The 27,608-nt window shown below is 41.0% G+C and overlaps 1 protein-coding gene across 5 annotated transcripts in view; it reads right to left on the bottom strand.

Annotated features, from left to right (window-relative positions):
* The window catches only part of TGFBR3 (transforming growth factor beta receptor 3), a 207,248-nt gene that overhangs the window by 59,494 nt on the left and 120,146 nt on the right, over nt 1-27,608 (bottom strand). For all 5 annotated transcript variants that reach the window (XM_029228505.1, XM_029228503.1, XM_029228501.1 and 2 more), the window contains one exon: nt 15,716-15,853. In XM_029228505.1, the coding sequence (XP_029084338.1) occupies nt 15,716-15,853 (138 nt within the window). The remainder of the gene's footprint in view (nt 1-15,715; nt 15,854-27,608) is intronic.

The raw sequence follows: 27,608 nt of genomic DNA, 5'->3' as shown, positions 1-27,608 counted from the left end.
TGATCTTTCGGCCAGGCTTTAAAGCTAGTATTTGATTTTTCACCTAACAGCTCCACCTAAAAACCAATTATCAAATCATTTAGTAGTTCCATGTCTCCCCGCAGAATCCACTAAACTTTCCTCCTGTTTGCTAATTAAAACCCAGTCCTCTGACATTCCCTGACATGACAAGCATCTTCCTGTGGGAACAAACAGAGCCCTGAGCCCTGAGAATTCTGAATCTTACTTAGCAAGCGTCCATTGAAGGGGCAAACGTGAAGCACCTGACTGTCCAACAAGCCCCAGGCTTCAAAATGCACTGAGCCACCCCTTCTCCCGACTGCTCTTCCCTACTGAAGCCACGCACAGCATTTGTATTTTACATTCTGGTTATGCTACCAGACTTTTTAAAAAAGCAGAACATTACTCTCTCTGCCAGTGCTGGGAGTTTTATTACAAGAACTTACGGCTAGGCAACAAGAGCCAAGTTTATTATTTTTTCTGGATCAGATTCAACAACCTTGTCCAAAAGAGCAAGAAACAAGCAAAAGAGGCAACCAGCCCTTTTGTTTCCACACCTGCGTTTAAGCTTTAACTCTTAAAGTCCTAAGCAGACCCACTGAAGCCTCAAGATTGATCTCCCAAGCCTCAGGGAAGGGAACCAAATGCCGGCTAATGGGTGCAGACACCATTTTCCTGGAACTGAGGCTCTTCGTCTTAGCACTTATCTCAGCACATCAGCTGACTCAGAGGCCTGGCGGTTGCCTCACAGTCACTCTGCGGCCTCCCCCAAGCTGGTGTGGTCTTTAGTGAGGAGGGAGAGAGAATCTTTGCTGAGGATAATGTCAGATTGTAAGGCCTCACCTAGTCCTACCCACCTCCTCCCGCCTCGTCCACGCTCCCAGATGAAAATGCAGGCCGCACGTAATTGCACGGGTGGCAACTGAGTTTCCTCTGAAGTTTCCCCTCATCTCCTTCATGTGCACTCACATGTTACCTTCTCGATGGAGCCTATTTAAAATTACATTCCAACCACCCGGCAGCCCCCACTCTAGCACTCTGACTCCCTCACACCTGCTTTACATGTTCTTATTTCTAGATTAGAGTACAATATAGCCAGCTTCTAAACTACCGTGTAATTTACTTATACATTATGCTTATAGCCCATCTCCTCCCACTAGAATGTAAGCTCCTTCAGAGGCTGGGATTTTAGCCTGCTTTGTTTATGGGCATATCCCAAGCGCAGTGTTGGGTATAGAAAAGACACTCAATAAGTGTTAAATGAATGAATGAATCCTGAGGTCCCATTAATTGGCAGTGGCTACCTAAAGTTCTGTGCTGGGAAGAATTCTGAGGCCATACTCAGGAGCAGTGGAGAAAGGGGAATGAGTGTCATGGTCACTCATGTGCCTGCCAGGGGCTCAGGGCAGGCTCTCCTGGCTCTATGGCTGCCCCAGTAAAGTAGCCACTGGCCATTGAGAGCTTCAAATGTTGCTAGTTAAATTGACCTGTGTCATAACTGTAAAATACACACCAGATTTTGAAGGCGTAGTAAAACCAGTGTTAAGAAGAAATCTCACTGCTTCCTGAAGCGTGATCCTCAGATCAGTGTATCACAGACAAAAGTATGTTAAAATGCAGGTTCCAGGGTGGGGTGGGAATGTAGGGTCAGGCAACTGCATTATAATCCTCCGCCCACTACCCCTTGATTCCCAGGCATACTTGAGGATCACTGCTCTGCCATAGATAAAAATATTATGTAAATTCCAATCTTTGTAAAGCGTGAAGAGGATTACTTGGAGAACAAGCAAGAATTTTCTCCCCTGCACTGGTTAAAAAAAAAGCTAAGAGGGTGAGAGTAAAGCCAAGTCATTTTTGGAGTCATCTTCTTCTATATCTAAAAAGATAGAAATGGGCCCTGTGAAATGAGGAGCCATAGCTCCCCAATGATAAAGAAATGCTTGCTGAAATCTCAGAGGAAAATCTGTTCCAGGAATCAAGCTCTCTCTCTCTCTCTCCCCCGCCCTCTCTCTCTCTCACACACACACACACACACACACACACGCATGCACGCGTGCACGCCCAAAAGCTGGGCTGTGGTCCATTGAGAGCCTGAGTTATCGCTTGGGTGAGCGCCTGCTATTCAGGTTACAGCTCCGTGAGGCTACTTTAACTCGCACACGCAACTTCGCACATTTACATGACTTTGGCATTGCTGAAAGTTCAACACTTGCACAGTCAGGATCAGCTCCTCTCCCTCTTCTGTCCTGCCCTACCCCCAACCTGTACTATTCCTATTCCTTTTTCTTGACTCTTGCACTGACACATCTCTTTCTGGAGATGCCTGCCTAGGAGAACAGGAAGAGCAAAACAAGGAAAACAAATAAAGCAAAGAAAAACACATGGGCATTTCAGAAACACCTGCCATGCCAAGAATCTGCTAGTTCAACTCTAGGGGGAAAAAAGACTTACGGTAAAGTAGAATAGGCATTTCTCTAGAGCTTAGGTTTATGTATAAGTAGGATCTATGCAGATTGGCCTGAGAACTTGTAACAGTGCCCACACAGAAAGGCATTGAGGAGATTATGCTTTGATGTATTTTGTGCACCAAGTCTAGCGAAAACAAACTTACATAAAGTGCTGGAACAGTCTTGAAATATTTACCTCCCAAATGAGGATGGGACCCTACATTCTGAAAGAGGAAAATCACACGTTCTCCCTACCCCAATTCCTGGGAGGACTGTGCTTGCCTAGTTCCTCCAAAGTCTCGTGATATGAAATGTGATCTGAAACATGTTTTTCTACTAACCATATATCATGACTCAATGTGTTTTTCAAAGTTTGTTTTAAAGAAATAATAACTTCCATGCCCATGAACCTACAGTCATAATTTGCAAAGCTACATATTCATGAGCCATGTGATTGTGGTCTCTGCCAGTAGTGCACTCAAGAAACACAAATCCATTTAAAAATTCTTGGAGGAAAAAAAAATTCTTTGATGTTTTAATTTTGTATCCACAACCATATCACTCTGTCCAATAAAATGAATTAAAATATATTCAACAATTTTTCTCAAAACATTCATGATGATCATCCTCTGCTTTTAATTTTTATTCCTGTTGAAATATAAGGAATAAAGGATTGAAAGTGCCTTCTGTTCTTAATGCCCTACATGTTTACACACGTCCAAGAGGAAAGCTCTGAGATGCTACCCTCCAAATAGAAACACGCACAAACTTGAACGTGAGCCATTCCAAACCAATACTCTAATCTCCCATGGAAATGTTACAAGAACGATAGTATATGTGAATACACATATACACAAAGACAAGCAAAATAACTCACTGCATCTGAAAGATGAACTCAGTCCCCACAGGTTACCAAATTAATGAAGCATAAGCTGCTTTATAATATAGAGTTTTCCAAAGTAGAGCCCCAGGCCACACAGGGATCCTCAACGACCTTACAAAATCATCTCTTGAGACTCTTAAATTTATTCTTTCCCATCTTCCAATGCAGCATGATGTTAGAAGGAGTTGACCCAAAACTTAAAGTGTATTTATCATCTAAAGGGTGTTTTTCAGGAAACAACAATAAAATGTTGGCATCCTTACCAGTACTTGCCATGATCCTCAATCTATTGTGGCCCTCCAAGTGTGCTTCTGGGAAATCCCTCACCAAGAAGGGTTCTTTCTTCTATTTTTCTTTTAAGTTACATCCAATCTGCCGACCCAGGTTCAAGGGCACAAACTGGATTTTACAAACAGTTGGCTCCAAATAGGTACCTAGAATTCTCTTTACAGAGTTCCTCTTCATCAATACTGAAAATCTAAGTTCAGTTTTGCAGACAAGGAAATTGAGGCTCAAAGAAGCTAAAGAATCTGCCTGAGGCACAGAGTTGGTAAAAAGCAGGATTGACAACAGAACCAAACACCTCGTTTCTCACTCCAGAGCTCTTTCTACTCCACCTCCATGAAGTAGTTGCTACTAAGCTCAAGAAATCAGTAGAGTAGGGTAGACAGGAGCCCCCTGGACCCTGGATTAATAGAACTCTGGGAGAGAAAGTCCCAGAGGCGCTTACTGATCATTTAGTGCATGTTTCATAGATTCTGAATCCTCACATCTGACAACTGAAGAAACTGTTGTCAGAGTTTCTCCTGAGAGGTTAGGTAAAGCCCCAGATTACACAATTTTAGCAAGGTGCACATTCAAACTGCATCTGCAGGACTCCAAAAGCTATGCAATACAAACCCAGGCTTTTACAAGAGTGACAGGGGAAAGCAGTAAGGCAGAGCAGGGGGTTGTGCCTTCTCTGCCTCTTGCACAGTCTCCCCGTCAGGTTGTTTCCTTCTCTCTCTCCCCGCCACCTTCCCCAGAAGCTGGAGGAGCTATGCTGGTGAAAGTGGAGGAGAAAGGGAATGGAAGGTGCAGACAGAAAATCGTAGTGACTGTTATGGAAGCAAAAAATTGCTTGGCTGGAGGAAGAGAGATCTGCTAAACAACAACAGCAAGAAAAACTGCCAAAGAATCCGAAAATGATCGAATAGACACTATAGTAGATACAGCATGACGAGAACCTGAGGCTGTAAAAATTTTAAATATAAGTGCTTCTGTGACGTTCAGTTTTATATGCCAATTTGGCTTGGCTATAGTCTCCAATTATCCAATCAAACACTAATCTAGTTGTTGCTGTGAAAGTATTTTGTAGATATAATTAAACTCCACAATCAGGTGGCTCTAGGTAAGGGAGATTACCTTAGATAATCTGTATGGGCCTGATCCATCGGTTGAAAGGCCTTACGAGCAGAGCTGAGGCTTCCCTGAGGAAGAAGAAATCCCACCTGTAGACAGCAGCTTTGGCTCCTGCCAGAGAGTTCTGGCTGCCCTTCCTGACTACTGGCCCTACAGGTTTCTGACTTACCTTGCCTGTCCCAACAGTGTCATAAGCTGATTTCCTGCAATAAACCTCTCCCCGTATATACCCACAGCTGGTCCCCTTTTTCTGGATAACCCCTGACTGACAGCTTCTGTGAATGGCTGATATAGGCCCCAAGAGAAATGGAGCTGCATATTCTAGCCCAGAAACCACAGATCTAAGAACACTTTGGGGGAAAAGGGTTCTAAAGGACATTTCCTTGTGGGGCAAGATGAAGGTGGGGCCTCCAACCCAAAACGACTGTTTGGAGCCCTCTTGAACTTCCTAAGCGTAGCTTTCAACCAAAGGCAGGCCGTGTATTTGTGCCCACCCCCATTTTTCAGTCTACATTCCACAGTCTCTGAAGACGACTACAGTGATCTCCTATGCCAAAGCCAGAAAGCTGAACTGAACACGTTTAACAGCGATGAAGAAATGATCCCCAGAGGGCTAAGAACAGATGCAGATATTAAAGCAGGGCATCCTGGTAGAGCTGATCCAGAGACAGGACAACCAGAGGAGCCCAGGGACACAATATTGCTGGGAAAGCAGCCAAGAAGCAGTTTTTAAATCCTTACCTGAATGACATCCCTCAGAAGGGTCACCCAACTACCTTCCTTGCACTATCTGTGACTGAGGGATAGTGGCAAGGACTCCAAGCAAAGGAGGAAAAGAAACAGGGAAAGAGGGGCTCAAAACACTTGGGGGGTTTAATCACTTTTAGAATGCTTTGCTACTTTTAAGGTAGCAGCCACTATAGCTCACTTCCAGCTATTGGTAGAGCAACTGTAGCACTACTTCACAAGCTTCACGTGGTGTCTAGGAATACTGTTGTTATATACAGTCAGATGTGGTCAGGACCACCTCCCACATCTAGGTCTTGGGGAAAATCATTTATCTTAGGTATCTTCCTCTGCAAAGGAGAGCCCTGGACCAGATGACAGTGGGTAATTAAAATCTAATATCCTGGACTTCCCTGGTGGCACAGTGGTTAAGAATCCACCTGCCAATGCAGGGGACACGGGCTAGATCCCTGGCCTGGGAGGATCCCACATGACCCAGAGCAACTAAGCCTGTGTGCCACAAGTACTGAGCCTGCGCCCTAGAGCCCGTGAGCCACAACTACTGAGCCCGCATGCTGCAACTGCTGAAGCCTGCATGCCTAGAGCCTGTGCTCCACAAGAAGAGAAGCCACTGCAATGAGAAGCCCGTGCACCACAACGGAGAGTAGCCCCCACTTGCCGCAACTAGAGAAAGCCTGCACGCAGGAACGAAGACCCAATGTAGCCAAAAATAAATAATAAATAAATTTATTTTTAAAATATCTAATATCCCTGCCTCACCTATTACTCCCATTCAAAGTATAACTTCATTCAATCCCAGTGTCAAAATCTGGGATATGTGATGTAAAGGGAGAAAGTAGGGGGAGTCTAGCCCAAACTACTAATTCCCATCATTAAAAAAAAAAAATTTATTATTATTATTTTTGCTAATTTTTATTGAGCACTTAGTTTGTGCCAGGCACTATTCTAAGCACTTTACACAGGTTATAGCCACCACTCACTGTGTGACCGTGCACAAGTAAACTCAACCTCTCACTGTGTCAGTTTCCTCATCTTAAAATGAGGATAATAAGAGTACTTACTTCATAGGTTTGTTATGAAAATTAGAGATCAAATGGGCAGTAGCCACTGTGGGCTTTTGCCAGAGATGGCAGATGGATAAGCCCGACTTCCAGGTACAACCTGCTTCCTAGTATCGCAGCTATGTCATTCACCACCCAAAAAGGACAAGGCAGAAGGAAGCAAACCAGTGATGTCTCCTTGGTCCAGGGGCATTAAAAGGTTGCAACAGGGCTTCCCTGGTGGCGCAGTGGTTGAGAGTCTGCCTGCCGATGCAGGGGACACGGGTTCATGCCCTGGTCCGAGAAGATCCCACATGCCGCAGAGCGGCTGGGCCCGTGAGCCATGGCCGCTAAGCCTGCGCGTCTGGAGCCTGTGCTCCGCAACGGGAGAGGCCACAACAGTGAGAGGCCCACGTACCGCAAAAAAAAGGAAAAAAAAAAAAAGTTTGCAACACAGACCCTAGGCCATCTGGGGACAGGGTATAAGGATCAAGGGCAAAGGCAGATCCTGAGACATAAATTCTACTCTGGACAAAGAAATAGGAAGACTAAAGGGGCTTCTTCCTCCCCTGAAGAAATCTGCTTCCAAGCCAGAGAGCTGGATGATGGAGGCCTGAAATGCCAGAACTGGGTTGCCTCAAATAAACTCAACGACTCTCCCTAGGAAGGAGTCAGGCCATCCTGCAGTCCTTTTCAGAGACAAGGAATGTCAGCTACCTGTGGGGAGCGCTTACCAAGGGCCTCACTGTCTGCAATTTATGAGAAGACCAAGGCAACGCCAATGAGCTTTCAAGTCAGCCTCACTAGAATTTCCCAGGAGACAGATTTCCCCCATCCCATGACATGAAAAAAATATTCTGCCATCTCCCTTAACAAAACATTTGCTTTTTCTACCAAACAGCTCTCTGGAGGCTGCCCACCACATTAACCAAGGGCACTAGAGACGTTACATTTGATACAATTGCCCAACGCTTGGGAAGGGCAGATTCATCAGATTACCAGATCAGCCTTTAACAGTAAAGCCTTAAAGGGCAGCATGGGACTCTACACAAAAAAACATCAACCTTCCGCCACAGAGCCATGACAAAGCAAGTCCAGCAGAGGCAGGAAAAGTCCATGCTTGCGTGAACCCTTCAGGACAGGATGTCTTGATCAGGAAGAATACACCCAGGCAAACCTCCTAAGGCCACTCACTGACAACATTCATCAGCTTTAATATAACGAGTTAGGATAAATCCTAGGAAGTCTTTCAAAAACTCTTTCTGGACCAGGATTACCAGCCCAAACTGGACTCTTTCCAATGCTCTAATTACCTCAGTGACATTTAGGAAGAGCTCTCTCACCACAAAAGGGCCAGAAACTCACTCCTAGGAAATATGGTAGTTGACCGACCCTAGTTCATGAGAGGATCAAGCCCCTTATAATTAAGACTCTTATGGACAAGCCACAAAACCAAGAGATAAGCAGCCTCTGGGACAAAAATGCCTGGTACACAACCACTTGGAATATCCCACAGGACACAGTGAGTCATTCCACAAGAGATATTTTTAAAAAAGAAAAGGGAAGAACCAATCTTGAAACATTTAATTATTTAATCTGCCTTTAAGAGAGAATTTGTTTGGGGAAAGACCTCACTGGAAAATCCAAAATGGTATATTCAGACTCCTATATATAGGGGTGACACTTCTGGTCGAGCAAAAGGCCGTGCTTGGGTCTGCAACCCCGAGCCCTCAACCACATGCTGCTCCCCGGTCAGCCTCACAGAAGGAGCTGCCTTAATTGCACTTGGAATAAGAAGATTCTTGTTTGCTCCAGTTTTCAGGATCCACTGGTGGTACTTCCCAGTCTCCTAACCATCCCTCCCACACCACGGGAAGCTCCTTGAGGGCAGGGCAATCCACCCCATTTCTCTCTGGAGCCTCCACACTTAGGACAGTTCCCAGCAGGCACTGAAAACTAGGTGTTGGATGAATGAACAAGTAGATACAGAAACCGTCATACCAGGTATGCTAATGTCATGTTTTTCTAAACATGGGGAGAACTGCCAAACAAGAGTAAGGAGGAAGTTCAAAAAGAAAAAAAAAAAAATCATTTCCAGGTTTTTAAATGCAACACAGTAGAGAATACAGAAACTTTTCAAAAGTCCCCTCCTCCACAAGCAAACTTGAATGTCTGAGTTATTCAGAGGGCATTTTTGGACGCTCAGTGTCCAGTTACACATCATTTGGATTCAGAAAAGGAATTTCTGGACATGCGCTGTAGTACAGGCTGTGCATGTCCCTTCCTAGAGCAGCTCTAAGCACACATCTGGGGCTATTTAACAACTGATTGGAAATTTCGCCTTCTGATTTCCAGTTAAATACTGGGCACAGGAAAACAAATAGCACTTGTTTTTTGCTGAGCCTTGTTAGTCATCCAAACTGCAATGCAGACCAGAGAACTGCCTGTGGTTTGGTGGCAGAGCCCCAGCATATTTGGACCTTCCCCCCACCCCAAGTTTAAGTGAAAGGAATAAACCGATTTTGGCAACCTCAGCTTCTTCACCCACCCACCCCACTCAAAAACACAAAACAAGGTTTTAAATATTAAGCATGTTCCTGGTATTAATTTACATTTTTCATTAGGGTTAAATTTTTATTTGTTTTTAATCCAAAGCCAAGAGCATAGAGTTTGGTTTCTCTCATTTATTTCAATTGCCCTGCTCTAATATTTACTTGGATTTGCTGAAGAGGCAATGTTCAGATTACCATTTTCTGTTTCCAGTTAAACTGGGATGTAATATGTAGCAGTTGTACTATCAAAGAATGAGAGTTTGAAAGCTGGGAGGAACTTCAGAGATTGACTAGTACCACCTCCTCACTTTAGAGATGAGGAAACTGAGGCTTGAGTAGTTAAGTGATTTTGTCTGGTGATTGATGTATATAACTGGTTAGTGGCAGAACCAAAGACTAATAATTGGGCCTCCTGACACCCAGGCCAGAGTGTTAACTAGAAACAAAAATCTGGGTTACCTCTAGGTGGAACTGCCAGATAAAATCAGGACACCCAGTTAAATCTGAATTTCAGATAAACAATGAATAACTTTTTAGTATAAATATGCCCCAAATATTGGAAACTCTACCTCGAAGACCAATATCCCCTTCAACTCCCCACCTTCATTCAAACACACACACATTTACATGCATTTCTTTCCTGATTTTACTGATAAATGGCTGGGAAAAATAAATCATAGTACTGTAATCCCAACAGTGAATGAGGTTGGAAGAAGTTGCCGCTTATTTCTTGAATACATTTTTCCCCTCACGAGAATGCAAAGCAACAAGCCCGATGTCAAAGGGCTGCAAAGGCCCCTGGATTAGACATTTCATGTTATTAGAAGCCAGGCATTAGGGTCTCATCTAGAGAATTTCTGCTTGTCCCAGGGTTCTAAGTCTGTAGACCTTTTAGGAGAGAGTGCTTAGGTTTGTAATACAAATAAAGCAAGATTTTTTCAATAAAAATCATGGAATAAAGTAAAATGATTTTAAAGTTTGGTTCACTGATTTTACAACATCACTTTTGAAAAGAATGCTGCCTCAAGTTTTTTTTCTAACAGCTTTATTGAGATATAATTCAACCTTATTATAATTCTATTACATAAACTACATAAACATGATTATATATTAGAATTCATCCTTATAATTCACTTTATTGAGACATCGTAATATTCCTCCTTTTAAACTGTACAATTCAGTGTTTTTAGTGTATTCACAGTTGTGGCAAGAATCACCACTACCTAATTTCACAAAATTTTTATCACCCCCCCCGCCCCCACCCAAAGAAACTTCATACCGTTCATAGTCATTCCCCATCTTCCCCTCCCACTATCCTTTGCCAACTACTGATCTACTTTCCATCTCTATGGATTTGCCTGTTTTGGAAATTTCATACAAATGGAATCATACACTATGTGGCCTTTTGCACCTGGCTTCTTTTATTTATGTTTCCAAGGTCCGTCCATGTTCGGTATGTATCAGTACTTCATTCCTTTTAACGGCCAAATAATATTCTATTGTATGGATATACCACTTTTTTATCCATTCATCAGTTGATGGACCTTTAGGTTGTTTGCACTTTTTTATTATTATGAATAATGCTGTTATGAACATTTGTGGACGAGTTTTTCTATGGACATATGTTTTCCAAAGCCCCATTTTACCTTCCCACCAGCAATGTACGAGAGTTCCAATTCCCCTATATCCCCAACACCACTTGTTCTCATCTGCCTTTTTTATTATAGCCATCTAGTGGGTGTGAAGTGGATTCTCATTGTGGTTTTAAATTTGCATTTTCCTAATGACTAACGATTTTGAGCATCTTTTCATGTGTTTATTGGCCATTTGTGTTATTTCTTTGGAGAAACGTCTATTCAAATTGTAGCATGTTTTTAAAGACAATCTGGTACTGTGGCTCTTCCCAATCTTTTTTTAGCAACCTCAAGTTAAAAGTTCAGACATCTATTACACAGTTGAGCTAACATACTTCTTCTTTGATGCAGAAATAATTGCATAAATAAAAATAAGCTTAGATGATCCTTCTAAGAGAGTTTTACTTGTAGTTTCAACATGACAGACTGAGAGAGTAGGATTATTTTTACTTCTGATTGCTCTGAAGCATAACTCTAACCTACCCAATTTTCTCTGGGCTATCCCTACACCCTGCAAAAGAAAACCTATGAGGCTATGAGAACTCCATTGCGCGCGCACGCGCCTGTGTATGTGTGTGACATACTCAAAGATCTACTACTTCACACTCAGCCTGAGATAACCACTCTCATCCATTCCCATTTCCTGGGTAACCAGAACAACCAGATAAAGGAACTGCACTTGCAGAGGGAACTCAGTCCCACTCCCTACCTGACACACTCCCTCTTGCCTGCACTGTGGAATCAAGAGAAGGACTAAAAAGATTTGACAGTAGAAAACAGATACTTTTTTAGACGGTATTAAAATATGTTTTCAGTCACCCTCGTGGGTGGCTGAGACATTTTGAGTAACACAAGGTCCTGCTAACTAATTATGAAAGGTTTCCTTTTTTAAATTGGGCAGTTATAATAATGCAGACATGACAACTTAAAAGGTTCACCATGATAGATGAGTAGATGCCATTACTTGAACCTTTCTCACAACCCTACTTAAAAATAATTATCATAACTGTTGGGAATTGCCTGGTGGTCCAGTGGTTAAGACTCCATGCTGAGGGTGCGGGTTCAATCCCTGGTTGGGGAACTAAGATCCCACAAGTTGCGTGGCACAGCCAAAAATTTTTTTTTAATTTTTTAAATAACTGTTAAAGTATTGTAACTCTACACAGAAAGTAAAGACAGCTTTATGACAGTAATGCAAATCCTTCAGCAATATATAAAGGAGGAAGCAAGGACATACACATCTTTGACTGAGAGTCAAGGGACCCACCCTCTCTCCTCAGCTCCCTTAAGCTCTCCAGGTAACTTTGGAAAAGACACTGATAGAAATGGCTAAGCCTCAGTTTCCAAAGATTCCATGGGCCTTCCGAAGTGTTTGGATGAAACACTTTATGTAAAATAATTTAGTTATCTTATCCCTAACCTTCAACTCTTAACTACAATAAATGGATAAATGAAACACACCACTGATTTTCTATCTAGATCCCTCTGCTGCAATGGTTGTCAAGTCATTCATTTCAGGTTACAGAGAGCAAGGGAAGAGCTTGCCTTGCCTCCTTTCTTTCAGCACAGTCTCTGTTAGGGAGAGCTGCCCAGCTTGTGAGAGAACTTGTATCGCTCGTCGTCTAACTATCTGAGAACCTGAATGAACAACAGATGCTCCACTACCTCTTCCAGGCCATGAGGAAATGTGCAGATAGAGAAAACCATGTTCCCTAAAGAAGGCCTGCTGGACAGCAAGGCAGAGTTCATGTGTCCCACAATTTAAATCCTCGACTTCTCCCAGTGCTGCCTCCCTTGTGTTGGTAATTTGAGATTTATCACTTGATCTACAATCTCCTTACATGGGATAAACTCCAAATAGGGTTGATGTTCAATTGTTTACTAAAACCGTCTCCTGTGGTTCATTGTTAGTGCATCTTAAGCTGATGGCCAAGAAGCAGTTCTTACAGATATTAAACAAAATTAAAGCAAATAAATAATAACTAGGAGTAAGATACTTTCCCTTAAAAGTCACAGAGAGGCAGTTTGAAGAAAGAATCTAGAAAGTGATCAGTACAACTATGATATATGTGGTCCACACTTTTCCTCTGGACCTACAGCCCAGAGAAATGGGAACTCCTTTCAATCTGGGGCCGGCCAAGCTAGACATTTCATAATTAGAAATGTAAATTCAACGCCCTTCCCAAGTGTTCTTTACTATGACTAATAATAAATAGCAACAAAAATGGTAGGTAATGTTTATGAAATCATCAGTGCCAGGTCCCATACTAAACGTTTTACATGTAATCTCACTTAATCAAGAAAACAACCTCATGATGTAGGGACTATTATCATTCCCATATTACAACTGAGGAAAGTCAGGCTTAGAGAAACTAAATACTTTTCCCAGGTTCTGCCTGGATTCAAACCAGGGTAAGCAAAGCCTTTGCTCATAACCTCTCTATAACCTGCCCAATATGGTAGCCACTAGCCTCTCATAGCTATCGAGCTCCTGAAATGGCTAGTGTGCTTAAGGAATTGTATTTCTGATTTTAGTTAATTAAAATTTTTTTTTAATATTTATTTACTTAGGCTGTGCTGGGTCTTAGTTGTGGCACACGGGATCTTCATTGCAGCATGTTTAGTGGCACCATGCAGGATCTTTAGTTGCGGCATGGGGACTGTTAGTTGTGGCATGCATGTGGGATCTAGTACCCCGACCAGGAATGTAACCCGGGCCCCCTGTATTGGGAGTGTGGAGTCTTACCCACTGGACCACCAGGGAAGTCCTCTGATTTTAGTTAATTTAAATTTAAATAGCTACGCACAGCTAGTACCTACAGTATTGGACGGTGCAGCTCTGCACGATAAGGGCTAAATGAGCATATGACTTTATAATCACGGCCCTTAGTCTTGCTATCACAAATGCCTTTAATTACAGGAGATTGACAATGCTTATAAGTATGAAGGGAGCCAGTTTAGCATAAGAGCTTGTACAGTTAAGTCCTATATGGGTTTGAGTCTCAACTCTGCCAGTAATTAGCCAAGTGATTTGGGTCACTACTTAACCTCTCTAAATCTTAGTTCCTCATCTGTGAATGCATCTGTAAAATGGAGTAAATCATCACAGGGTCATTATGAGAATTAAATAAGATAAAGTATTAGAGCACTTATGCAATACCTGGAATGTACTAAGTGCTAAATAAACGTGCTGATAATAGTAGTAACAACTAATTCTGACTTTTGGACCTTTAAATTTAGAAGTAATGAGAGTTTCAATTCTCAGAAAAGGCTATAATTTATTAGTAACTCTTATCTTGTAAATGTACTTTTGAGTTTAAAAAAGTTTTATTTTGAAAATAATTCACATTTACAAAGTTGCAAATATAGTACAAAGACTCATGTACACTCTTTAACTAGATTCCCCAGTTTTCAACACCTTGCCATATTTGCTTTATTATTCTATCTACACATTAATTTTTTTTCTGAATTATTTGGCCCTTTAACCCTTAATGCTTAAGTGTATTATGTTTCCTAAGAAGGATATTCTCTTATATAAGAAAAGTACAAATATTAAATCTATGAAATATAACATTGATACAATACTTTAATCTATAGGCTCAATTCCAATTTCTCCTATTGTCCCTCTAATGTCCTTTATAGCAAGGGTGCCACTCCCTACCCAGGGATCACATGTGTCTTTTTAGCCTCCTTCAATCTGGAATGGCTCCCCAGTCTTCCTTTGTCTTTCATGAGTAACATTTTTGTAGAGTACGGGCCAAGTTATTTTATTGAATGTCACCCAATTTAGTTTTCTCCAGTGTTTCCTTATGATTAGACTCAGATTATATGCATTTTTGGCTAGAATAATAACTAATTTAAGACCATGTAAATATACTGTTCCTCAAACTCCCTCCACCACCACTAGATCTAATATCTGTTGATGACTCTTGCCTAATCAACTTTTACTGTGATGGTTACCAATTGATGATTTTCTAACTCCATCATTCCTTCTATATCAATTGATTGGTATTCTTCTATAAAGAGGAGCTTTCCCTTCTCTCCTTTTTACTCATTTATTTATCTACTTTTTAACTGTATTGACTATGGATTCTTACCTTATTCAATGGGGACCTTTGAGTTAAAAGTACTCTTCAAATACAAGTGACAAGAAACTACAGAACTGAATTAAGAATCATTAATTAGGCAAAATGTATTCATTGTGCAAGACGAAGACTATTAACTGAGGCCTCTTCTTGTTTTGATTGCTTGTAGGCAAGAGAGGTTTAAGAGTCCAAGGCTCTGTAGTTTAGGACATCAGCACATAGCTCTAGCAATAGACAATGTGAGTTATCACTGTGAAGTGCAGTGTTGCTCATCATCAGACATGATATCATACCCCAAATATTCTATCCAAACAACCCATCAATTTCTCCACAGCTAGCAAACTTGAATGTTCTGGCAAACTCAAAAGGACATGATTTACAAATAGTAGGTAATATTTGGATCCTTCCACAAGAGCTGGGTTCCAGCTTTTTTATAAAATACAAATGTTTTCATTTTGGAGCTCACTGTGTTACTTTCTCAACAAACAGATCCTCATATCAGAAATTAGGCCTGTGTTATACACAAATAAAATGGGTTTGTGCATATTTATTTTGCGGTCAGAGACCACACACCTAATGGCTACTTACGATATTTACATTGCTCCTGGTACTATGGGGAGCGTGGGGAGGTGGTCTCAGAGCTGAGACCAAAGCTCAGTCCACACAAAGAAGGACTGCAGATCCTGCTCTATCGTGCAAGAGAGACCGGACTCTCCATCCACAGAAGAGGGCATGTGAATGGTATCTGTTTTCTGTGAATGTTTATCGATGCCATCCAAATATCACTAACAGCAAAATCCAAATTTAATACACTGTGGACTCTGGTATTATTTCAATGAAATAAGCCTTTTAAAAAGCCTTGCAAAATTTTAGGGTCATTATATCCTTATGCTAAGGATCACTTTGGGAGGGTTTCAAACACTTACCAAGAAAAGTCTGGAGATGCCAATTGCAAGTCTCTCTGTCTTCAGATGCCAAACCAGGGGCTGTGGGGAGTTGAGCAGGAACACGACAGGCTTGTGGTGAATGTAGACTGAGGAGATGGGATTCAGGTGCAGAGTGACCTAGGAAGAAACAAGGAGAAGTCTTAGCACTGGCTTTCCATTAAAATCACTTAGCACAGAATCTGGAATTCTTTTTCACAGCTCACCATTAACAGAAACAAGCTATAAGCTAGTTCAGATTCTGTGGATTCGATATATTAGGTTGAACTAGATGATACTGCCAATATTTGATCATTTTTTAACTACAAAACATAGCTATATCGTGTGGTTCAACCCACATTAATCTCAACCAAAACATGAATCAGCTCCTAGTAATGGCAGAATACAAATAAACAGAACACTTCTTTTTTTTTCAAAGTTGGCAAAGGCAAAATAAAGGTTACCTTCCCTCAGGACTACCTTATCCTTCAAGTCAAATGACCAAGTTCAAAATTGGAGTACAGAATCAATCACCTGAGGGCATGTCATCCCTCTGGATCACCAAAGAAATGACTTTGTTCTCTTCCAGGTAAACCCCAACCTCCCTCTATAAAGTTAAGTGAGTTCTGCCAAAGAAAAGTGCCGAAAGCTAAGGGAAAGGGGCTGCCAAGGGGAGCTGCCAGTGCTTTCATCATCCCAGCTATTAGCTCGAAGGGATTTTCCAAAGAAATGAAGCATAGAGAACACACAGAATAAAAACTGATTGTACACAGTCCCAATCCAAAAAGAGAAAAAAACAGGGAAGAAAACCAGGAGTCTGCATAGGAAGACTGTGGCCAGTTTTGATAGCAGATCAAGGACTACTGTAGGTTACACTGTCATCATTAGCATCATCCAAAAGCACCTGCGAGGATATCTGGAAACAGTGGGTTCAGCAACACCCTCCCAGAGCACATCACCCAAGATCAGTCAACACAAACACAGAAAAGCAATAGGATGAATAAAGAAATACTGAACAGATGCTTTCATATAAGTATGTCTCACACTGGCTTTCTGTACAGAGGGGTGAGGCAAGACCCAAGAATCACGTATTTAAACAAACTGAACTCACCAAAGAGCACCATAGAGTGATAAGAGAGGGAAAGAACAAAAAAAGACTTTAGCTAAAAAGACACAGACTGAGTGATACGCTGGGAATAATCGTACATCTCTCAGCCATAATCCTTATGAGGATTAAATGGTCTAGATCTATGATCTGAATCTATACAATCATCAGGGGTAGAGCACTCAAAGCTGGAATACTTTACTTGATATCCTCCCAGTGGCTGCTGACTCACTCTGATCTCAATGAATCTCTGCCTTTCATTGTAGAGACTGGTTATGACACCAGTGTCACCTACTACAGTGTACTCTCAAGTCACTGATAATAAGGCACTAACCTTGCTATATCCATGCCTTAGCGCACGATAGGCACTCAGTAAATGCCAACTGGATGTTTGTCTCTACCTTTCAAGGCCACAAAAGTACCTTATTCTATGGATAATTAGCACTGTGGTATATAATAGCATCTCATTCATTTGCTACTGAGTGTATGTGTCTTAATTTTCAAAATACACTGCAAATACTCAGTAGGCAAAGATACGTCTTACGTTTAATGCTCTGCTTGATATAGAGTAGATAATTTTTTAATGATGGATTTATCACAACAAATTCATAAATTTATGTTACCTAAGAAGCTTTTTTTAAATCTGATTAATAGGCTCAAAGGAATTTAGTTAGCTAATTTACCAAAAAGTGAAAAAACACATGAGCGAGACTCTAACTGTCGTGAGCTAGGAGTCATTTTAATACTGGCATAAGCATAGCACTAAAAGCAGAGTACTAATGAACAATGATGTCAATTTGATGTCAGCTACAGCAAATCAACATGTTCTTTTATTGGACAGAATCTACCTCACAGCATTTTGGAGATGCTGTCCACATCTAGAAGTAATCAGACTGATCGCCACTATAAACAGGAGAGGCTGTAGAAACAGAGCAGGGGCAGAGATTCATACTGCAGCATTAACTAGACAGAAAGAGGCACACTACAGAAAGCACACACTATGGAGAGTGAAGAAAGGAGAGATGAAATCATTACTTGTCCAAGAGTACTTGAAAATTGCAAAGAAACACTCTGTCACTTATAGTATGTGAAAAGTTTCCAGATTTATTCATTTCCAAAACTGTTTATTGAGCACAAGAAGAGCAATGTATACCCACAGAGGGCACATCAACTCTTTTTTGGATGATTTTCTTTGCAGCCCTCAGGCATATGATTCTTCTTGGAGCTCACAGATAAAATAGTAATAAATATATATCTCAAATGAACAAAAATTTAAAAAAAAAACCTTAGGAAATGAAAAGAAAAATATGTATGAGACACATATTGGTGCTCAAGTCCAAAATTTTCCAGATGGTCAAAAGTGTTGAGGCCTGGCTCATACCATCAAGGAAAGATTTCTAGGAGCCATGGCTCTCTGAGCTTTCCTGGAATCGGTTCCCTCTTCAATATGTGGCAGTGTCTGGCCAAGATGAATCCCCGACTCTGGCACATGGGGCCCAGGCAAAGCCCCAAAATCCATTTGGCAAAGAAGAATTGACACGACGATTGGGAAATTAAAAGAAAAATACTCAATACTTTTTTTAAAAGATCATTTGGCAGGAACAGAGAGTCCTCCAAGCACCTGCTCACCTAATCCCTCAGCAACCTTCCTCCACTTGAATAAATCTTACTGAAGGGAAACTAGAGGACAACCAAAAACAACCAACAAAAGAACCAAGGTAGAAAAGCTCTCGGAAATGTGGGGAGAACATACCCGTAACAGCTCTTAAAGAATTCCTGGCTAAGGTGCCTAATTTCTCTCAGGCTGAAAAACAGAAGAAGGGGTGGGGGGGGGGAGGGAAGAAGAGAAGAAGAAGAAAAAAAAAGAAGTAAAAAATAAAGAAAATCCTCTTTAGAGCCAATTACAGATCAGGATAGACTATAGTTACAAAGGTAAGAGCATTCTGCTAAAGTTTTTTTCCCCTGGGTAAACTGTCCAGTGATCATGGTCTGAAGACCAGAGGTGAGACAGACTGTAGCAAAGAAATAGCCCATGGAGAAGTGATACAAATAGTATTCAGTAATTTCCAACTTGGAAATCCAAACAATAGTTTAAAGAGTTGACTCTCAACCCTATGTCAAATTTACACATAAAAATAAGGGTCATCACTTAGTCCATGGACAAAACTGAACCCACATAGCTGATGGCTTCTTTCTTAACCTTTGGGAGTCATAGAGCACTTGAGAACTTAAGGCAAGTTATGAACGCCACACCCCAAACACACCAAAAAACCCCATATGCACATAAAACTTTCTGACCACGTCAGGGAAACACATCCATTGCAGGGCCCATAAACCCCAGGTTAAGTAACCATTAACCCAGGTTAAAGAATCCATTATAGAAGAGTAGGAAAATTCTAATGACAGAATCAGAAACAAAACTACTCCCTGTAATTAAACTAGAAATTACACCTCTAGTCTTAAGATATCATCCCCTCAGGGAAAGAACATAATAGATGACAACTCAGAACTAAAAAATTTTCACATGCAGTTTCTGGGGTTCCAGTGACTTCTTGAAACCATACTTTGACCATATAGTGGTCCATAAAGTCCTGTCCAAGAATTCCAGCTTTAATCACGTTTGTCTCAAACAGTGCTGAATGTTCAGTCTTCCTAATGTCATGAGAAAATACAAGTAAATGTGATCTGTCACATCCCAGATGTAGACACTGTTCCTCATGCACTGCTGACCCCTCCCCCAAATAAAGAAAAGCTAATTGGTCTAATCTGTTCCATGACATCTATTTATATTAGGTTTTCTGAGGCTATCTGTACACTTCAATAAACTACTAGATGCAATTAATGTAGTTCTCCTATTTTACAAAGAAATCCAAAGTAAATATTTTTTGAGTACTCTTCTGGGGAATCTGAACACAGTTGTAACGAAAGTCAAGGCCAACTCTCAGGTGCATAAAGCCTCTGGGTGGAAAGACAACCTTCCTATCTCCCATTTAGGAAGCATGTCCCTGTCCACATTATCACCAGAAAACAACAGGGAGAGTTTTCTCTGGACCCTTGTTTGGGTGAAGACTCTCAGCTCTCCAAAGATTATCTTTGATAAGCAAAAACTATACATTGTAGCAAACTCGGTAAATCACTTTATCTAAATGAATTACGTACTTTCTTACAGAAAAGAAAAGAAAAAAAACCCACCCTACTTTCTTGATGGAAAGATGCCATATGAAAATTGTTTTGAATTTCCCAGGATTCGTGGTAGAGATGCAAGATATTTCTACCACAGTGACTTCAAAATTTTCTTATTAGTTAGATCCCCTACTCCTGGGGTTTGTTAAAACAAGCAAAAGAAAAGCGAGTGGAACAACTGATACGAGAGTCTAACAGTTGTCTAATTTTGCTAACGTGTCAGTGAAGTTCCAGCTCAACGTTTCTGATTCTTGTAAGAGCCCCTATGGACCCATGAAACGGTGAAGTCATCCAAAACACTACCAGAGGGACTCCTGTTCTCTAAAACCAGACCAAATATTGCTCTGAGATGGATGATCCAATAATCAGTTTACATGAAGACAGATAAGAGAAGCACTCCAGCACTGTGTCTATAAACAAGACCCATAAACTCCCACCCTGGTGTGTGTATAGTCATATCTATGCCCTCTTCAGAGGTAAGCAGACATCCATTTAGCAACAGTGTTCGCAGTAACTGAAAACATCCTAAATCTGGGTCCCATAGCACTCATAATTTACACAGCCGAACAGTGAGACATGAACCTACTTCAGGACACTAGGGTAACCACAGCAGAACCCAAATTTCACTTACATGTAGGCAAAAGGACTTTTAGGAACTCAAATCTGGCCCAGATGCATCTGAAATACACAACCAATTGCTGGGAGTGGGGAAGAGTAGTTAGTTGCTTTGCAGTGTTTGAAAGTATATTCCAGTCTGAGGAACCCCTACAGCTGACATTTTATTTACCACTGCTTGTCTTTTGCCATCTGGGAATTGGTATAAAAAGATTCCCTTAAAATATTCTTAGAGGGGTGGATTCGGAACTTTAAAAAATTTCCTTATGATTTTATTTTTACATTTCTCTGAATTTCTAGAACATCAGTTAGCATCACATTCAAGGAATCTCAGCCCCCCTAAGTGTCTCTACGCTACCCGGTAAGTCAGCTGACCATTCACCCTGGTCTCTCAGCAGCATTAAGGTCAAAGACTTCACTGCCATGACAAATGATATCAAGTTCCTGCCCAATGGTTTTTTCTTGAAACACTTAACATGATGAGAGCAACAAAGCCGGTCAATTCCAAAACTAATTCCTCCTCCCCTCAACAAGGACAGGATTCAGGATTCCCTGGGAACCTCTGAAAATAATCTAATAAAACCATAAAATAGGGGGAAAAAGCCCTAAAATGAAAGACTGAAATATAATGCAGAAATAAGTCTGCCCTCTCTGCTCTGTATTTTGAATGCCCTGGAAAAATACTTGGAACTAAATTTGGGTTGGGGGTTGAGGGACAAGAGCTCATATAAACAGAAGAGTATTTCTGAAACTACAGGTCATGACCCTCTAAAGGAGTCCTGGGAGAGTTGCAAGGGGATTCCAGGGACCCTGGCCCTGCCTTCCCAGAGTAGCCCACTGCTCAGTCACTATGGGGAAGGGAGGCTGAGAAAGGGGAGACCCCAGGTGTGGGTATGTTCTGAGGCACAGATGCTGCTAATGGCAAGTCTGGGAACACCGACAAGCACTTTCCCATTGTCCTGGAGCATTAAGCATCTACCATCTGAAAACGGGACTGTGTGTGTCAGTAACACACCACGGCCCTTCAGGACGGTAGCCTGCAGCATCCTCCCACCAGCCGCAGGACTGACATGTGTGTCCAGCTCAAAATGCAGCCTCCAGGGAAATCTTCCCTGTCCTGCAGGCAGACTTGGGTCCAGCGCCGCTCCCACAGACCACATTCCTGTTTCTACCTTCACACGGCACGGCAATGATCTGGTCGGATGTTTGCCGTTGACTCCCCACCTTACATTGTGAAATCCTCAGGGCATTCTTCAAGGGCAGAAACTAAGTCACACTCATTTCTGCATCCTTGGGCCTAGCACGGGGCTAGACATCGAGTAAGCAGGCAACAAGTTTTCTGAAAGATGAATAAAAGGAAGCACCAATAACAGTTATTTATGAAATGTGACTCAAGTAATGGTTACACAGTCATATGGTTGCACTTCCCTGGCCATAAAGTGATGGGGGGATGCATCTAGTAAAGAGAACATTAACTTCACTATCCAGTTCTACTTGAACTTTAAAACACAGTTAAGAAAAGCAAACAGATTCCAACTCGTGCTTCCAAAACAAATGGTAGGGGCTGCCTGGAACGCGTGTCGGACAGAATTCGGAGGCCACGCCCAGGCTTTGTGAGAATAACCGCCCTGATTATCATCCTCTGTTGTGTGTATAGGCCAGGGCAGAGCACCACCTATGCCATTTAGGGGAATCACACTAGGCAAACAAAGAAAACAGAATGTTTTTATTTATTATCTTTTACAGTTATGCAAATACAAATATGTGAAACGTGAAGAAAACTTTGTAGCATGTTTACCTTCTCAGGGGTAGATAACAAAGATAAAATTTTGACCAAATATTCTACTATCTTTTACAGGCACAGAATTTTAAATGATTTTCATTCAGGCAATGAAGTGTGTTAGAAACTGAACTTCTAGACAAATTGAAGGAACTCAATATTGGCAAATTGACCAATGTGAAAAAAAATAGTTTGCTTTTATTTTTTCATATTCCTTTGTCACACTTAATAAACAGATCGATTCCAAACACTTTATTATTGTTTCGAACACTAACAGAAGCTCCATATAATATGTACCATGTCAATTTATTTCCTCTCAATGTCTACTTTTTACAATGGGCTTGAAATTGTTTTTGCTACCTGTTTAGTGAGCCAGTCCTTTGACATGTATATGTCTATAATAATAGGATGTCAGGATGGCCTGCTTGTCAGTACTACGGTAAACAGAACTGTGTAATAAAGAGAATCATGGGGTGACAAGTAGAAGCTAATTTAAAAGGCAGGCATAGCAAGAACCCAATTCCCACATGATCTGAGTACTGGATTAATCATTTCCATCTGCCAGTTGTAGTTACGGATCTCAATAAAGATTGCTGCCTATGCACCATCTTACAGTTAGCAAATACACCAGTGTTCATGTAGTGATTAGATTTAATTTGATGCTCTAAGCATCAAAAGATGGCATTTGGATTCCCCTGGGCTAGTACCTTAACCTTTAGCTGGTAAGGAATTCTGAATGGGCACACAGTGTTAGCTTTCTAGAACAAAAGAGAAACCTGGAGAGGAGTAATTACTGAGATAGGGATGTTCAAAAACACTACACTTGGAATTGTTGTTGTTAGTAGGAATAGTGGTGCCAACAGTAGTGACAGCCATCACCTCCCAAAGAAAGACAATAAGCAGATCCCTGGGTCCATCTACTGGATTAAGACTTGCTACTCTCACCAAGAGACGCTTTGCATAATTATCTAGTTATTCCCATTTTCAAGATGAAGAAATTGGTGCTTAGAGATAAATAATTTATCCAAAGGTATATGGCTAGAAAGTGGCAATGGTAAGAATAGAATGAACGTCTCTCATTCATAAGAATATTCATATTCTATTCCTAAGAACAGAATGAATGTCTGACTTTTCCTTTCTCCCTACCTTCCCATTCCACTCTTAATCTTGGGTGTTGGCCATAGGGCATAGGGGTTGATGGGGAGCTGCTCTACAGGAGTAAGAGGCAGGAACTATTTTGCTTCTGGAAAAGAGGGAAAGACAAAGAAGAAAGGAAGGGGACTGAGTTGTAAGCAAGACGACAGGAGGCCAGCACAAGCCGAGAGGTCAGTGAAACTCCACAGGGATGGGTCAACAAGTATTTTTATGAATAGTGATGTCTACAGGGCAGCTAAAGTTGTCTGAATTGCTTTGATGTGAGCTCCCCTCTATCTCCTCTACAAAAACTATAATAATGCTTACTGTTCTCATGAACGAAGGCACTATGGAACTCAAGATAGTGTTGGTTGCATTTCAAATCCAAGTGAATCAAGTGTATCTCAGCCATGTAACATCTAGAGTTATAAACCCAGGAAGTGGAGAGGGCCACAAGAATGCTAAGGCTCTGGCAATCTGCTGAAATATACCCTCCTCTGGATTTCTTCATGCCACGGAATTAGCAGAGGTGTGAGCCAATCATTCCTTGAGCTCCAGGGCCTCCCAGTTGATATGTGGATTAGACCAAGTCACTCTCTAAGGAAACTAAATTCTGATTACCGTTGAATTGGGAATAATGTGAAGTCTGATTTCCTTTGAAAGCTCTAACCAAAACAACTCCTGAAGTTCACAGTACCAGTCCCCTAAGAGTATTCTGGTCTCATCCAGCCAGGTTATAATTTTAAGTGGAAATGTTTTTAGAGGAACTATAGTTTCAACATTACATGGCCTATCTGGAGGAAGGGAGAACAAATAATCCAGAGGTCAAAGGTGGGAGTACATGTTATCTGTCTGTGTTTTGGGAACATTTTTCCTGAAAAAGCATTATTTTCTTTGATCAAATGTTCTATTATCTCTTAGAGGCACAGAATTTTAAATGCTTTTAATTCAGGCAATGAACTGTGTCAGAACAGCCTAATGCACAACAGAGCAAATGCAGTTTGCAGCGTTTACATTAGAGTTCAGTACTGTTGCCTGTTTTCCTCCTCAGAATCAGTTCTCCCTAAGCCCTGAAATGAGTTTTCAGGGTAAGAGCTATGATCACAGAAAGCAGAGGGAAAGTTGCCAAAATATGCCTACAGAACTTGGCATGCTGTAAGTGATAAGTGTCTAAGATGGGATCATATCTTCCCAGAGCCAGTACTGAAGGGTTTAAATTTCCTATTTTCTTCAGGCAGCATTAAAAGTAGTTCAATACATTTGTTCTAACTGGAAAGGGACAAAGCTACAGTAAAGAGGTGGATACCTGGTGACAAATTCATTATAGTTACATTATACCCTTAAAAACCTTTCAGCACTTAATTAATAACCTGAAGGAAAAAGGAAAATAAAACGTAAAAAAAAAGAAAGAAGCAAAAGACTAAGTTGTAAGAAGTCTGAACAACATTCCTTATTTAGATCAAGAATGAACCTCTTGACATTTATGTACAAGTAAATCAGAATTGAGTGTCATAGCAGGGACGAGGAATAGATTTCACCTCAGAATGAAACAAGTGCAAATTCTAACACAAACCAGGACTTCCCTGGTGGTACAGTGGTTAAGAATCCGCCTGCCAATGCAGGGGACACGTGTTCGAGCCCTGGTCTGGGAAGATCCCACATGCTGTGGAGCAACTAAGCCTGTGCACCACAACTCCTGAGTCTGTGCTCTAGAGCCACAAGCCACAACTACTGAGCCCACGTGCCACACTACTGAAGCCCGCGCGCCTAGAGCCTGTGCTCTACAACAAGAGAAGCCACTGCAATGAGAAGCTTGCACACCACAACGAAGAGTAGCCCCCGCTCGCCACAACTAGAGAAAGCCCGCGCGCAGCAACAAAGACCCAACGCAGGCAATCAATCAATCAATCAATCAATAAAATTCAAACACAAACCATTTGATTTTCAAGTCATATAACTTATACGCAGTTGTTCGTTTCCCAATAATGAAGATACTGTAATTCTGTCAACACCATACACATAGTCAGCAAATTTAAATCCTGGTGAATCAAGTTATAATGCTGGGAATTAGTGAATGTGCAGAGCAACGGAAAGGGGAACAATATCAGTTCATTTCTAAGTGAATAATTAAAACTTCTTTCCCTATTTGACATTACGAAATATGAGGTTCTGCCTTAATATTCGTAAATATTAATTGTCTTAACTTTTTATACAGTCTCTTTTTTTATATGTAAAATGACTTATAAAAAAGCTCATAATCTCTGAATTTTACTCAGTATGTTAAACATGGAAGGCACAGCTGGAGCTCTTGTATTTAAACAGAGTTTGAAAGTACTACAAAGGCTTAGTTTCCCATGCAAATAGAGAAAAGTACAAGCTACTCTTCCATAATTCATCTCTAAAGAAATGTTCTAATCCTGACCAAAGTCTGGAAGGTCCTAAAAGATATCAAAATCAGATAGCTTAAGCTCTATTTCATAATTCAGGGAAGACCCAAATGCCTATTAAGTCAACAGCCACTAGTCTTCTACTTCTCGATTGCAGCAAAACTACTATAGTCTACCATTCTGTCTTTGATTCGTCCTTTGAAAATACCATTAATAAGAAGTAAATTGAGCCAAAATGGGAAAAGCAGAAGGGGTGGGGGTGTTGCATTACAAAACATTCAGGCTTAGATTATAAATTTAAATATTCCAAAATTACCAGGATCTTGTAGATAATAATGAAGATTCTCTGCCGTTCATGATATTTGGCCAGAAGTAAGAAATCTGACTCACAATGACAAATCTCTCTATAAAAATATGATCTGAAATAAGCAAAATGTGGTATATCCATACAATGGAATATTATTCGACAATAAAAAGAGTACAGCACCGACACATACTACAACATAGATGAACCTTGAAAATGTTATGTGAAGTGAAAAAAGCCACACAAAACGCCACATGTTGTATGATTACATGTATATGAAATGTCCAGAGCAGGCAAATCCACGGAGACAGAAAGTAGTTTCCAGGGCTGGGACTGACTGCTATTTGGTATGGAGTTTGTTTTTGGAGGGACGAAAATGTCCCGGAACAAAACAGTGGTGATGGTTGCACTACCTTGCGAATCTACAAATGTCACTGAACTGTACGCTTTAAAATGGCTAAAATGGTAAATATTATGTGTTTTTTACCACACACCCCAAAAAATGTGATTTGAACTTTCATACAGGATGAACCTGACCAAGTCTTGAGTTTCAAATCTTATCTAGAAAGAGCTTCATGTGACAGTACGAGGAACTCAGAGTATCTTAGAAGTCTGAAGGGTCACATCAATGCTCAGGCTTTCAGATCTAAGGTGATCAAAGCTAAGGCACACACTAAGCTAGCTTAGGACAGTAACTATGTTTCCTGTGCATGTTTTTCATTTATTCAAACAACATAAATTAAGTCCTATGATGCGCCAGGCACCATGCCGATTACCGGCAACAGAAACATGAGTAAGATGCAACCTATCTTTCCCCAGTGTGCTCACCACAGTCCAGAGGAAGACAGACACGTGAAGAGATGGTGAGAATACAACACCAAGACTGACATATGTGCAGGGTGTGTGGGGAGAGAAGATGTCAAGGATCGGGAGAGGCAATAGAAGCTTGGCTGGGCGGGGCTCCCAAGCAGGACAAATCAGACCTAAACTTCTCTGAAAGAAACAGGCAAAATCTATCAACGTGATCAATTTTCTTGTTTCTTCCAATCCTTCTCAATTTTCTGAATGACTTGGATTGGCTGGACGAGCACTTGCCAGAGATATTTTAGAAACAAAATTCACAAACAAGGAATAAATAAAATAAATAAACAAATTGAACTGGATGACCACAAAGACCCCTTCTGATCCTAGAATCTAGGGATTCCATGACTTCATTACTGAATACTTTTCTTAAGACTTTCAGAATCACTTCACCCACTTCCTATTTCATTTACTCTCTATAGAAGTTTGCCAGATTTGGTTTTTAAAGTCCATATATTTAGTAAGCAATACAGTAAAATACTTGAGAGTACTTCTCAACAGTAATTATTTCAAAAGAAAATGATACT

This window comes from Monodon monoceros, unplaced genomic scaffold (assembly GCF_005190385.1).
Source record: "Monodon monoceros isolate NGI ecotype Baffin Bay Population unplaced genomic scaffold, NGI_Narwhal_1 Super_Scaffold_18, whole genome shotgun sequence".
Taxonomy (NCBI): domain Eukaryota; kingdom Metazoa; phylum Chordata; class Mammalia; order Artiodactyla; family Monodontidae; genus Monodon; species Monodon monoceros.
The sequence above is the reverse complement of the archived record's forward strand: the minus strand, read 5'-3'. Positions and strand labels throughout refer to the sequence as shown.